Source organism: Ambystoma mexicanum, chromosome 4q (genome assembly GCF_040938575.1).
Source record: "Ambystoma mexicanum isolate Mex_15411 chromosome 4q, UKY_AmexF1_1, whole genome shotgun sequence".
In the NCBI taxonomy this organism is placed as follows: domain Eukaryota; kingdom Metazoa; phylum Chordata; class Amphibia; order Caudata; family Ambystomatidae; genus Ambystoma; species Ambystoma mexicanum.
This window is the reverse complement of record NC_090928.1, coordinates 512,220,141-512,235,332: the sequence shown is the minus strand read 5'-3', so window position 1 is coordinate 512,235,332 and position 15,192 is coordinate 512,220,141. Positions and strand designations below refer to the sequence as shown.

The 15,192-nt window shown below is 49.0% G+C and overlaps 1 protein-coding gene across 1 annotated transcript in view; it reads left to right on the top strand.

The window, feature by feature from the left end:
* Positions 1 to 14,952, top strand: part of XRN2 (5'-3' exoribonuclease 2) — a 376,513-nt gene extending 361,561 nt beyond the window's left edge. The window contains exons 29-30 of the mRNA XM_069608066.1: positions 13,161 to 13,305; positions 14,502 to 14,952. Coding sequence (XP_069464167.1) covers positions 13,161 to 13,305; positions 14,502 to 14,564 — 208 coding nt within the window. The 3' untranslated portion in view covers positions 14,565 to 14,952. The remainder of the gene's footprint in view (positions 1 to 13,160; positions 13,306 to 14,501) is intronic.
* Positions 14,953 to 15,192: the final 240 nt, after the last annotated feature.

Below are 15,192 nucleotides of genomic sequence, written 5' to 3'. Positions count from 1 at the left end.
GCTGGATGGTCTCTGCCATCAAAGAAGCGTACGAGAAATAAATACAATATCAATCAATGCCGAAGGTTTGGTCAGAATTCCATCTCAACAAACCTTTGGTGTTGCCTGTGTTTTTTTATGCCTTTGTCGCCTGCTGAAAGGACTCTGCATTTGCTGGATGTGGCGTGTGCTCTGAAGTTCTATGTGGCTTGCACGGAGGGTTTCCAGAAGACTGCTCTGCTTTTTGTGAACTTTGGTCCTGTGAGGCTGCCATCTCCGGTTGACTCTTTGGCTGCATTATGCATTGTCAATGGTTGGCAAACCAACTGGTGCCTGGCTGTCCGAGATCCCATTCTACCAGAGTGATCGCTGCAACCGTGGCGTTCCTGTCTCGTGTGCCCCTGCTGGACATCTGCAAGGCTGTGACATGGAGGTCTACACACACCTTCACGAGATTCGATGGATTCCAGAGAGGAGTCAAGGGTCAGCCAAGCAGTGCTGCGCAACCTGTTCACTTGAATGTGAGGAGGTAAGAGTAATTGCTTCTGTTGAGCCTTACCACCTCACATGGTTGTGTATGTACTGCTGTAGATTCCTTCATGAGCATGTGACTCCATGCCAGACCCAATGCTAGAATCCACCCCCCAAAAAAAAACAAAGGACTAAAACGCTGGCTCTGGGCCCACCATGCCATGCAGGCTGAGGCCGCCATGGACGTCTAGGGAGCCTCCAGCAATGTGTCCTAAGTGACGCCATGGCCGATTGGGACCCGATGAATTCCCGCATGCGAGCCTCCAACTTGAACAGGCAGGTGGTTCTGCTACAGAGATTACACCCGGTGTCTCAAGCACCTCCATTACACACCACACCAAGAACATACCCCAAGGCACAGTCGACCACGTCGTCGACCGATGAGCCCCACAGTGTCAAAGGGAAGGTCTGAACAATCCCTGTGTTCTGGGTTGTCGTGATACCACACGACAGGCCCCCGAAACAGACAAGAAGCCTGTATCTGACAACCAAATCTGGAAAGTCCTCAAGTTCCGGCTACCGTGCATCGAAAGACGTGTCGCCGGCCCCTGCAAAAAGCACAAAAATGAGCGACTTTTTTTTAAAAAAAAATACCTGTCCCTGACACCCTGCTTAAGGCAACGTCAAAGCTCAAAATCCTCGACTCCCCACGCTTCAATCACAAGGTTCAGAGAGTAGTAATTATTCTACTCCCCCCTAAGAACACCCTTTCAGGGGCAATGCATCACAAACAGCCAGCTGCTCCAGAGCCTCGGTTTACACCTGTTCCCTCAGTGTTGCCAGGCTCCTCCCAATGGACCCTGGGGTAGTTTTATAGGGTTATGAGAATGTCTAGTTGTGTTAATTTCTTTGATCAACAGCTAGATCCACTCCGTAACCTTCAGGGGCCCCCATGAGGCGAAGCAGCCAGACACCAAGCCTGCCTGGACCACAAACCAGTAACTCATTCTAGCAAGACGTGGCTTGGGACACATTACAACACTCAAAGGCCCTGGCTCATTTACAGATCCATAAGACAAAGAGGTGCGGGGGGGAGACCCAGGACTTGGACCAATACTATGACAATGTATACATCCAATCCCCAGACCATACTGACCAACCAGTGGCTGATTCCCTGATGGACAAACAGCTGCTGTACAATGACCTGCTCTTAAAGGCTACGGAACACGAAGTTCAAAGCTCAAGTCGACTTCCTAGAGGACATCCTTGGGATTTAGCAATCTGTAGCACAGTTCATCCCACTGGGTCAATCTGTCCAGAGGCATATTCAGCCTTCTCTACTTACCCCAATCTAACAAGGGCAGTGTACCCATGCATTGAAAATGTTTAGACCAGCCCATCAGACCCATTGTACATTGGGGGGGTGGGCAGCTAAAACCTGACTCTCTAGTACAGTGGTCTCCAACCTTTACGTTAGCTAGAGCTACTTGTAGTGGAGGTCAACAGTGGAGACCTACTAGCAGGCGATATCGGGGGTGGGGATATTTATAAACCTCTGAATTTTTACCAATATTTTTTGGCCCCAATTATATCATCTCTATAAATGGATGGAATAACATATGCCCTCACGATTATATTAAGAACTTCACAAACCTTTGTTGCATTATTTATTAGTAGCTCTCTCAAAAAGCAGATATTTGTTGGACTACCACACAAATATCCTGTAATTTTTGTGCCCTTCCTTTGCTTTTTATACAGGCTTTCTACATGCTAGGCAGACTATTTTCCAAATGTGCATTTCACTCTTCCATAAAAGAAACAAGTAATTTCCAAATTGAAAAATGCTGCTTGCGTTCACTAGTTTTCGTTGAAATGTTTTTTTTGTCAGACACCACACATACTGTTATTTGTGTGCCCCTCTGTGTTTTAGCACAGGTTAGATTTATAAAGATGTTACATGCTTGTCAAAGTGATTAATCACAAATGCTTCTGTTGTGCTGACAGCAGTTTTTAGGAAATGAAACTCTGGGTTCATGGGTGCCAACTTTTAATTTTCACTAGAGGGTCAGAAATATCCCCACCTCCGTCAATATAAGCAAGCAAGCAGCCCAACCCGTACCCTGGCCAAAAACATTTTATAACACTTTTTCTATGCTTTCAGTGCTATGCGAACACTCAGCTAATGTTCAGGCTACCTTCAGCCACCTCTTCTCCCTCCCTCTCTGCCACCCAGGAGTGGTGAGCCACCAATGATCTCTGCCTTAATGCCAGTAAGACCGGGATTCTCCTCATTGGAACACCTGTTCCCTCCTTTCCTGTCACTCTCTGGCCAGCCTCCCTTGGCCCCCCTACTGCTCCCACCTGTGAGGCTAGAAACCTTGAGGTCATCTTTGACTCCACACTCTCCTTCTCTCCTCACAGCTGACATCTCTAAGTCGTCACACTACAAGCTGCACCTCCTCAGAGGCATTCTTCCTTTCCTCTCCTTCCCCCAGAAGCTCAATGTCTCCAGAGCTCTGGTTCTCTCTAGGCTGGACTATTGCAACAGCCCCTTTCTAAATCTGCCTGCATCCACTCTATGCCCTCTGCAACTCATCCAGAACAGGACTGCGAGACTTGTCCTTGGCCTCAAGCCCAGGGATCGTATGTCTGCAGGACTGAAATCTCTTCGCTAGCTCCCAGTGGCTGCGAGGATGAAGTTCAAAACCCCCCTGTATTGTCCACAAGGCTTTCTAGGGCCTCAATACCTTCAGCTCTTTCTTCCAAAATATCTTCCTTCTCAAGCTCTTTGCTCATCCGCCTCAAACTCCCTCAGCGTCAGTCTCTTCTCCAAGCAACGAGTTGGTGGTAGATCACTTTCCTCGGCTCGGGCCTCCCTCTGGAACAGCCTCCCTGAAACTGGAAGCACCTCAAAACCTTTCTCTTTGCTTCTCCCTTTGCTCGTCCTCTCCCCTGCGGACTTCCTGGCAGATACTGAAAATGCACTGGTCACCTGGCAACCCCCCTCCCTGTTGCACACCTGCACTGCCTTCCTGGCAACCCCCCCCCCCCCCCGCACTTAGGTACTGTTGTGTACCCCTACAGTTCCACCACTAGCACTTGACACCTGATGTCTGCACTACCCTTGCACTTGCCACCAGCTGGCCGGACGCTACTTATTTATTAGCCCATGTACTGCACTGTCCCCTTCCCATGCACTTGCGCAATCTGAATGACACCTGGCCTAGTAGGATCATTGTCTCTTATCTCCGTTCTCTCTCCCTTGCCTCGTCGCGCCTTGAAACACTTATATGATACAGCATTTAGTTTTGAATATATAACATCTCAGCATCGGTCTGTCAACCTGCTGAGCTACCCTGGTAGGCTTCTACTCTACAGCGTATCTATGGATCTCTTAATGTACTAAAAGTGGGTGTACCTGTGTCATGGAAGTGATTTAAAGTGGAAATGTACCATGTGGAGTTTGGAGAGAAGCAACATAAAAGAAATTGCACCATTTTTTAAATATTTTGAACATTTCCAGGCGAGCAGCAGTGCTACTATATTTTCATTGCCTCCAGCCCCTCTGACATCTCTGGCAAACAAGAGCAGCTTGCTTAATCAAGACAGTGTCTTGGGGGGGGGGGGGGCTGCGCAAGGGCATCTCTGGTACTACAGGCAGCCTTCAGAAGCAGAATGTGATACTGACATCTGTCAGGGAATTTACCAGCAGCTCCAGGTGGCACAGCAGCCAAGCTCCCCGCCTGCAATAGGGACGACCAGGGTTCAGATCCTGACCAAGGAAAATAGCTGCAAAACACAGCATTGAATAATTTAACTTAAAGGGTTTATTTTTCAGTATTTCCAGTGCGAGTGACTGAAGACTCATGCAAGCTACTAGTCGCCTGCGATCGACCGTTTGGCGACCTCTGCTCTAGTAGTTGCCACCACAAGGAAGAGAACAGGAACACCTTTATCCTCTGCCGAATACCTCCTTACAAGGAGTAAGAAGATCTACACACTAGGCAGGAAAGTAGCTTCCTCAGATGCCTATGAAGTGAGCTTAGTTAACACTAAGCTTGAAGTGCCACGCTATAACTGCCACAAGTGGAACGAGGTCGCTCAACAAATGGACTGTTCCAGAACCCCTAAAGACACCGCTCTTACACACGATTGCTGAAGGGAGACCAGTAGCAAGCGGCATTCTTAAAAATAACATCGACGCAGCAGACTATGCTGAGCGAATTATGGCAGAAGGTATCGTCAAACGCCATGCATGGCTACGTCATTCTGGTTTCAAATTGGAGACCCAGGCTACGCTTTTAAACATGCCCATAGAGCCCAACACATTATTCGGCAGAGTGGTTGAGGGTGCACTGAAGAGTGCAGAGAAGGAATATGACCCCCCTCAAATCCTTGGGACAACTCACTAACAAACCCTTTGTGCATGGTGGAAGTTCAAATACATGCCAGTTTAGAGGACGTAACTCCCAGCGGTCCTCCAATTACAACCAGGTTGGGCAGATTTCGTGAGAAGGTCATTGGATGGGTGCAGTATGACCCAGTCTCCAGTGATTGGTTAATGGGAGGAAGGGAGTTTTCAATCTTTAAGGAAGACTGCTTTATTTTTTAGAGGATTCCCAGCCTGAATGGGAATATTTATGAGCATGTGAATCCATGCTGGAGAACAGTTACAGTTTAGTAATATGTTCCTTAATATTGAGATGAAATGTGAATACATTTGGAATCATTGTATGCAAATGTATCTTGAATATTAGAGGGGTATCCTGAAAATACATGTTTCCGGTCCTCGAGCACTGGAGTTGGACAACCCTGGACTAATCTATTAGAATATTATGAATATTAAGTATTTTTTGAGGGGATTGGGTCCTCCGACGTATTCCACATCTGACAGGTAATGTCCACAGCTATGCTGCTTCGGAAAAATCTTTGGCTCCTGCGTCGATGATGTCGATGCGCCGTCCCCGAGGACCTCCTCCGACGTCACCCGATGTGATAAGTAGGACGCACGACGCCCATAGCCTCAGTTCCGTTTTTTCCGCGAACGTGTTCGCTTCGTGAATCTCAGTACGCCACGACTCTGAGTTGCTGTTTTCTTTCTCGGTTTGTTGAACCTGTTCGGTTTGTTTGTGGCGATGTCTTTCATCTTTGACCCCGCGTCCGGGCTTCAAGAACTGCGGGGACTGTGGGTCCAAGATGTCGGTCACGGACTCGCACGACGCCTGTCTCTGGTGCCTCTGGGAGGCCCACGATATGGACGACTGTCGACTGCCAGTCGCTCACTGCGAAGGCCTTGCGAGAACGCAAGAAGAAACTGTCGGTAGGTCGGGTGTCTAAGCCCCGGAAGTCGAGGTCTGCGGGGCTTTCGACCGATGACTCAAGGGGCGACTCTCCGCATCGTCGGCGGAAATCCGATGGGTCTCCTTCCAGGAGTCGGTCTTGCCACTCCTCCGCCTCTTCTAGGCATTCCAGGAAGCGTTGGCATAGGTCGCCTTCACCGTCCTCTTCCGAGGACTCCGCCCGTCGGCGGGTCGCTTATCCCTCCATGCAAGCGACACCGGAGGAATGGGCTTCCTTCGGGAAGCAGATGCTAGCGATTCTGGAATCGCAGGGCACCGGTCAGTCTACGCCTCCGAGTGGGGTCGGTCGGCACCGGTCGAGACATCGCCCGTACGCCTTCGGGCTCGGGTGGTCAGCACGGCTCGCGGGAGAGGTCCCGCTCGGACAAGGGTAGCCGTTCTCGCCATGCCCGTTCCAGGTCCCTGTCCTCGACGCGCTCGAGACCGCGTGATCCAGTGCCGTCTTCGATGAAGATGTTGACGCCTGTGGCGCCGAGGTTGACGATTACTCTCAAGGTTCTGTCTTCGAGGGGCTCGTCGATGCCGTCGGCACCCAGGCTGTCGAGACACGCTCGGAGCTCCGGCTTCGAGGACTGTCGACGCTGCCGATTCGCTCGACGTCGACACATTTTCTGCCGACTCGCTAGACGCCTTTCGGGGTGTTGTCGGAGGGGCCCCGGCCTGGAGTACATTTCAGAGGGTGATGAAGGCTCTGATGACTGGTTCCGGTTCCGGATTAACTTATCTCGGGCCATAGTCGGTTTGATGACTTGAGGCAGTCACTGCATGATGCCAGTGGATTGGACACACCTCCGGAGGTGGAGTTTTGTCGGCCGGAGCCTGGCACTCATGCCGATTCGTCATATCGGCGCCTTATGTCTCGGGTTACCGAGTACTTGGGTTGGTCGGCTCCCCCAGGGGAGTTTGTTCAGGATGATCTCACGGACATCCTTGATCTCGGTCCACCCACTGACCCGGTTTTGCCTTTTCATATGGCTTTGCAGAGAAGGGTGACGGCGGCTTGGACTGCTCCGGAGAGTCTCCCGGCAGTGGGCAAGTCTTTGTCGCTAAAATACCGTCCAGCCAGTAGCGACCCCTGCTACTTGTCTAGGCACCCCACCCCGGAGAGTTTGGTGGTGCAGGCGGCTACAGCCCTGGCAAAGCAGGCGTCATATCCTACCATTCCTCCGGATAGGGACGACAAACGTTTTGACGGCTGGGCGAAGAAAGTGTTTTCTTCTGGGGGTATGGCGCTTCAGGCGGCCAACTCCATATGTGCCTTGTCTCGTTTCACGCACTCTCTGTGGAACTGTGTTGCATTAGCGGCTGATCATGTTCCCGAAGGGGACGAACAGGATGGTTTCCTTGCTATGGTTCAGGATGGCAAGGATGCCATGTGTGAGGCCGTTCAGTCGGGTTTGGACTTGGCAGATTGTGTCAGCCGGTCCATGGCGGCGAGCACCATAATGCGCAGGTTTGCGTGGTTGAAGTCTGGGTTTGCTCCTGATGTGCAGTCCCGGCTCCTCAACATGCCCTTTGACGGTGAACACCTTTTTGGCAGCAAGGCTGACGAGAGCCTTGAGAGGTTGCAGACGTCCAAAGCTGCAGCGAAGTCGTTGGGTGCTGCAGTTCGACAACCTCTGCCTTTTCGTCCTAGGGGACAGCAATGGAGGGGAGGTTCCTTTCCCTATTACTCGTCCTTCAGTGAAGCGAGAGGAGCTAGCAGTCAAAGTGGCCATCGTAAGAGTGCCAGAGGTGGAAACAAAGGTACTCGAGGTGCCAAGGCTGCTCGGGCAGTTGCCTCTTTGCCCTCAGGCAACGCCACAGCCGCTACCACTCAGTCATGAGGCCAGGTCCCATGGTTCGCCGGTTGGGGGAAGGCTGGCGCAGCATCTTGTAGAGTGGCCAGCCATTACTTCAGATGTGTGGGTTCTGGAGATCATAACCCACGGCTACTGTCTTCCTTTTCGGCAGAGGCCTCACAACAATCCACCAGGGAACCTCTTTGAAGAGTCCGGATCCGCTCCTTGCGCAGGAAATTCAAGCCCTGCTGGAGAAAGGTGCCATAGAACTGGTGCCTGTAGCGGAGAGGAACAAGAGATGGGTATTCCCCTTATTTTTTGATTTCAAAGAAAGACTGGGATTGAGACCCATCATGGACTTGCGCGGTTTGAACAAACTCCTCAGGAAGGACAAGTTCAAGATGGTGACTTTCTCAAGTCCTCCAGGCCCTTCAACTTCAGGACTGGTTGGTGTCTCTCGACCTCAAGGATGCTTACTTCCATGTGCCGATCCATCCGAAGCACAAGTACCACCTGAGGTTCGCGGTTGGCGACTCGCACTTTCAGTTTCGGGTCCTGCCGTTCGGATTGACCTCCGCCCCGAGGGTTTTCACCAAGCTCATGGTGGTGGTGGCAGCGCATCTCAGGAAAGGGGGATTCACGTCTACCCCTACCTGACGATTGGTTGATCAGGGGGAGCTCTCCCGAGCAAGTCCTGTATCATCTGTCCGTCACCTGCCACTCCATTCGCAGGCTGGGCGTCTCCCTCAATTTAAAGAAGTCCCATTTGACACCAACGCAGCGCCTCCAGTACATCGGAGCAGTGCTCGACACGTCCCTGGGGCAGTGTTTTCCTCCTCAGGTGAGGGCTCTTCACATTCAGCAGATGGTGCACAAGTTCCAGTTTGCCCAGACTCTCCCAGCGTACGAGTTCTTGACTGCTCGGCCTCATGGCGTCCTGCATTCTTCTGGTGCCAGAGGCTCGTCTGCGGATGAGATCTTTGCAGTGGGCGCTCAAGCTCCAGTGGTCTCAGTCCTCTGGCAGGCTGTAGGACCCTGTTTAGGTGCCGCCCTCGTTAGCCCGGGACCTTCTGTGGTGGCCCGTCGAGGGCAATCTGATGAAGGTTGCCCCATTTTGGCTGCCCTGGCCGGAGGTGACGATCATGACGGACACATCCCTCACGGGATGGGGAGCTCATGCCAACGAGCTGACAGCGGTCGTTGGTCTCTGTCGGAGTCCAGACTCCATATCAATCTGTTGGAGCTGAGGGCCGTCAGGCTAGCCCTGAAGGCTTTTCTGCCGACTGTGCGCGGAAAGAGTGTCCTGATTCTGACGGACAACACGGTGGCCATGCACTACCTCAACAAAAGGGGGGGGCAGGGTCACTTCCGCTGTACAGGGAGGCAATGCAGCTCGAGTTCTGGGCCATCCAGCAGGAAGTTTCGATCTCGGCAGTTCATCTGGCCGGAGACGACGAGACGGCGGACGCTCTGTGCAGGCAGAGCACGATCTCTCACGAGTGGGAGCTGGCTCAGTAGATTCTCCTGGATATCTTCGCCCTTTGGTGGACCCCTCAAGTGGATCTCTTCACCTCCAGTGTCAACCGGAAGTGCGAAAGGTTTTGCTCGCGGGAATTTCCTCCACCACGAACGCGTCTCCCAAGGCTCCTTTTGGAGTGGTCATTCCCACTGCTGTACGCGTTTCCTCCAGTCCCCGTCATCCCGCAAGTGTTACGGAGGTTCGGTTCCCGGATGATCCTCATTGCTCCAGCGTGGGCCCAGAGGACGTGGTACCCGGACCTTCTAGACTTGTCCATCTGCCCTCCACGTCGTCTTCCCTACCGAGACGATCTGCTCTCATGGGAGGGGGGGGGGGGGGTCAGGTTCTCCATCCAGAGGTCAGATCCCTCAATCTTCACGCTTGGTTTCTGAAAGGTTGAGGTATAATGATTGGGACCTCCTTGAAGACGTGATGGAGGTGTTGCTCTCGGCCAGGCGGCCGGCAACTAAGTCTCTGTGCCGTTGGAGAAAGTTCTGCGACTGGTGCAGAGTTCAGAATGTGGATCTGTTTGAATGCGACATTCCCATGGTTTTGCCTTTTTTGCTTTCTTTGGCCCACTGGGGCTTGCAAGTGGGGGACCATTAAAGGTTACCTGGCGGCGCAGTCCATATTTAAGCGCTCGGCTGAAGAGTGTTCCTATTTTAAGATTCCTTTAATTTCACAGCTTTTGAAAGGGCTCACTAATGTGTTCCCTCCATCACCTTTTTTGGTGCCAGGTTGGGATTTGAACCTTGTTAAGTTTCTTATGGGTGCTCCGTTTGAGCCTTTACATTCTTGCCCTTTGAGGCTGTTAACTCTGAAAACTGTGTTTTTAGTTGCAGTTTCTTCCGCTCGCAGAGTGAGTGAGTTACAGGCACTTTCAGTTAAGCCACCCTTCACTGTATTTCACAAGGACAGGGTTGTCCTTTTCTTCCGAAGGTGGTTTCGGAATTTCATTTGAGCCAGAAGGTTGTTCTTCCGGCGTTCTATCCTCCTCCGCATCCTGGTAAGGAAGAGGAGAGGCTCAATAGGCTTGACCCTAGGAGAGCGTTGAGCTTTTTATATCTCGCGCATGTCCCGGGTCAGAGTGGACGATCAACTTTTCATTGGTTATGCTGGAAAGCGTTTGGGACAAGCTGTGACGAAACAGACTTGGTCTCGTTGGATTATTTTAGCCATCTCCGAGTGTTACCGCTTGGCGGGTAAGGACCCTCCGTCTGGCTTGCGGGCCCATTCTACCAGAGGAGTGGCTGCGTCTACTGCCCTGCAGAGGGGAGTTCCTATTCGTCACATCTATGATGCAGCCACCTGGGCTTCAGTACATACTTTTGTACGTCACTATTCCCTCGATTCCATCAGGGGGCAAGATCTGGCTTTTGGCAAGGCAGTTCTCTATTCCGTAATTTGATTGGGCATGCTAAATTTGTATTCTAAATTCTTTCCCACCTCCTTGCTTGGTACTGCTTTGGGAGGCTGTCATAGATATGGAATACGTGGGAGGACCCAATCCCCTCGAAGAACAAGTTACTTTCTTAACTGGTAACGTTCTTTCGATGGGATGGTCGACGACATATTCCATATCGCTCCCTCCCTGCCTTCCCTGCTGCAGAATTTCTTTTGCGATTGCAGCTTGCATTCCGCAAGGCCTCGTGTGTCTGACTGGCAGAAAACTGGTGGCACACGTTCTGGGAAAAAACTATAACTGAGGCTATGGCCGTCGTGCGTCCTACTTATCACATCGGGTGCCGTCGGAGGAGGTCCTCGGGGACGGCGAGGACGCAGACGCCAAAAATGTTTCCGAAGCAGCACAGCTGTGGACATTACCTGTCATAGATATGGAATACGTCGTCGGACCATCCCATCGAAAGAAAGTTACCAGGTAAGAAAGTAACTTGTTCTTTTCTCCCGATTTTTGCCCCAGTCCATTGGAAGTCACTGTCCAGCAAAATCGAAGCCAACCCCGATTGCATCTCTAAAAGGGTTGGCTTAAACTTCACTTACTGGCCAAAGAGAGCTCCACCCGCCTCACCTCCATTTTTGACCCTACAATGCTCTATTTTTTTGTATTTGTATAGTACTCTGGTTTGTGGCACGTACCCTTTCTAACTGTTTTGTCCCTCCACGCTCGTAAATTGGCGTGTCACGTGTTCTTTGTGATATTGTCCAAGCAATGCCCCATCTGTTAATGCGTTAGTAATTTCAGATTTCAATTGACCTTTTTCTTCACATACATTTCAAATGGCCCATCTGCCCCTCTTCAGTCTGATGGTTTGACCCGCCACATCGCTTTCTAGTTGGCATTAGACTCGTGTACCTTGATTAAATGACTCCTTGCAAGTCCTGGAAGTCATTGCATGGGTACCTCCCCATTTCCCTAATTGTTGCCCTTTACGCTACAATGTCTCCACTGAATTGCCGGTTTTCAACCTGCAGTCAATTTTCAAAGAACTGATTTTAAGTTTTCAAAAAATAGGTATTTGCTTTGAAAATGCTAATGACAACTCGGTTCGGAGAAAAACGTGAGTTTACAATTGAGCAATGTGTCGGTTTTGGTGGCAGACTGCAGAACGATCAGGTGTTGACCCGTGTTCTTTGGACCTGCCTTCACCACCACACTTGTGGATACAGAACACTCTGCATGGGACTGACATTATTTCCTCCCAGATAATTTTCTTTTGTGAATGCTGCTTTTCAGTGGTCTTCCACTTAATCTTGTGCCACCCGACATATTTTCCATGAATTACATATTTTCCATGAATTGTCCTGTACAGAAGGTTTTTTTTTTCCTTCTGGGGTGGTAGAAAACTTCTTTGTAGATATTCGTCACTTTTTTGTGTTCCACCCGTACTTGTGAAATTAACACTTGTAAGCACTTGAGCTAGTGCAAATCAATTATTCAAAGTGGCATTAGCTTTTAACCTTGAGAGGTGTAGAAAGTAGTCGGTCCGATGTGAGGCATGTAGCAGCCCAGTGTGTAGTTTACCATTATCCCAGATTTAGGAGCTGTATCCCACTATGCTGCATTCATGCAGCGTCCTAGATTTGTTTTTTGTATCCTTAAGATAATGTCTTTCCGTTTGACGTCTTAGTTTGCAAACTAGATACGTGTTGAATGTTCCCATATAAACTGTACACAAATGTCAGCCAGTCCTGGCCAATTAGTGCCTATGTTGCTAGGTCACCACGGTCAATTGAAAACCGCATCAATAGGACTTGAAAAGGTTTTTTTCCCTGATGAGACCTGACAATATTGAGCAGAATAATGGATGAGGAGAAACCGCCAAGGCCCATTACTCTAGATTCAAAATTCCCTGCAACCTGCAATTAACCGTGGGTGGGGACTGCTGGAAACGGCTTTTCTCCTTCACAGGGAATGTTTACTTTTAGGATAGTGGAAGCAGGCTGGTTTGAGGGATATTTTTGTTGCATTTGAGGTCCCTGCAAACACTTCCTGTACTGCATCTGTTGGTAGCGCTTCATTGCATGCATTGCTGTTTCTATATAGATTAATGCAAGCCTTATTTTCTTGCTTGTTTTTAGCGTGTGAAATGTTCAGCGTTAGTCTTGCCGTGTGCCCTTACATTCCTGATGGGCTTTCCGGGCCGGTTTCTTGTCTTCAGTGCAGTTGGCGGTAGAGCCGTAGAGCGGTGCAGTTTGACATTTGAAGGCTTGTTTTTATTTTGATCCTCACATGCCTTATATCACTCGCACATCCTCACGATAACCACATTCAAGCGTGAAGGGCAGGGGGCTGCTGCTTCCTGCTGGTGGCTGAAAAACACGAACACCTTCCCCGTCCCGAAGATCGGACTCCTACTGGTTGTTCCGCAAAAACCTAAAAATGGCTAGTCAACCAAGACTCTTAGTTCACTTGGGCTAGGACACCGCCCGTGCATTATGACGGTTTGCCACCTAGCTCATCTCTGCTCGGACTATCCTCTGTATTATGCCTGTCTTAAGTTTTAGGCCTGCATGTAACCAGGTGCCTTTGGCGTGCTATACAAATGTCAAAAATAAATGAATGGTAACCTTGTTTCTCTGTCTTCTTAGAAATTTCGGAAACGAGCCTTTGCTGTCTTGGAACCGTTCACTGCATTCTCAGGGTTCGTCATACCAACAAGACCGCCATGGGGGTCAGGGCGGACAAAGTAGTTATCCTCCAAGACGTGATGACCGGGCAGAGAGAGCACGACAGGTAACTAGCCAGATCCAACCTCTAGCAGAGCAAGGTCTAGAATTATGCAAGACTTGAAACACCATGTAGCCAACATGCGAGCTAGAACATCCAGCTTGGAGACATTTTTCGCTTGCATTAAAACATTTTAAATGTGCTGGCAAATGTAAGTGCCGCTAAAAAGGTGTCAAAATGTCGGAGCTACCCATCTGCCACTTAAGACAATTGGTCCGGAGTCCATTTTTTTCAGTTTCAACGGCACCAGTGCCCAAAAGCTCCACACATAGATAGGAAGGGACCTCATTTTAGGGAGGGTGACGGGTGTCAGTCAGCGCAGTGGGAAAATCTGTGCTGCAATAATTCTTTTCTTACTTCACCTTAAAATCGATGCCGCAATGTAATAGTGGCAGTGTGCCTAGGTTCATCGCTGTAGGGGATTGTTGGTCACTCCATACATAGACTTCCTATGAGCCACTGGCAATTTATTACCCTAAAAGCTGGTTCACTAAATGTGATCCTATGTTGTCTTACATTCCAATACAGCGCTGCTACTAGTGAGTAGAGGAATGCTTTGCTTTGCTGTTTGTATTCAACCATGGTTGCTGCTTTGTCAGTTATTAAACGATTTTCCATTAGATGTATTTGACAATGCATCAGTTAAAAAAGAAAGGTTTTTCCTGTTCAAGTTGTTACACAAAACAATATTTGTAGATCATTTCTATTTCTGATTTATTTTAAATTCTTTGCAATCAAAAATTTCTGAGTAAACGCGTGGAACTTTTTTAAAAAAAATATGAAATCGGTAAAATAGCAATGGTTGAGGTTTGAGTTAAACGGGTGATTACATTTTGTTTTGGTGTGTAACTGTTTAGCAAATAATTGTAACTAGGTGTTGGCTATGCGTAAGTGAATTATTGCTGAAGCGTTGCTGCTGAATGCGCTGCTGTGAGTACTGTAGAACATTGCGATGTGTAAATGGATCTTTTGGCTATTGGAGTGGCTCTCCTGTCTACTTGGTCATTCAGATCCCTTCGATCACACATACGTATGTCTGGCAATCTAAATTCCTTTGACAGTAAAACAATGCTGGTGCATCAGCAGTTGGCCCTTTCAGTCAACTTTGTGTATAAGCGGTGTATTAAGTGTGCAGTAGGAACCAGGCTGTGTACTGCATTTACTATGATCTGCTAAATAAGCCTTCTTTTGTTAATTTTCAGCCCTATAACTCTGGAAGGAATTATCCTCTGCCACCCTCTTCAGGGAGATACAACTGGAAATAAGCCTTTGCGAAGTTCCTGAAACCGCGTAGACTTGAAGCCTGCATTTTTATTCAACATGCGAAAACGTCATCTTTATAAAGCACCAGTGTCCTTTTTAATTTTAACTTTCTTACGCAAGACCTTTCTACCCGTTTATTTCTCGTGCTTTGAGATGTATTGCTGACTGCTTTGATAATGTGTATGCGTCTTTGCTTTTAGAAGGCAATTGGTGTTTTGTCAATTCACATCACTGCCTTTGTTTCAGTTGTGCAAGTCACCCATTTGTATTAGGACCTGTAAAATACCCATGCCAACCAGTGGCTGGTTTTAAGCAATCAACGTGCTACCCCTTGATGTAAGAATTTCGTTTTCTGGCTTGTTTTATAAAGATGTTACAACATTTTTTTAACTCGTGTGCTTTGTGTCACTCATTAAATATTCTCTTCAGTTGTTTTCAAACTTGTTCAGATGTAGCACAGAGGCCCAAGCTCCTATTTTATTTTAAAGTATCACTTGAGCTTTTCTTACCGTTATAGAAAAATGATACTGCGTCGTGAGTGAGCAGTAACCTTTGAATACCTTCTTGGCGCTATTCTAAAGTGCTGCATCTTGGGGGTCACTTAGTGCTTTGAAATAATGCTGCATCTTG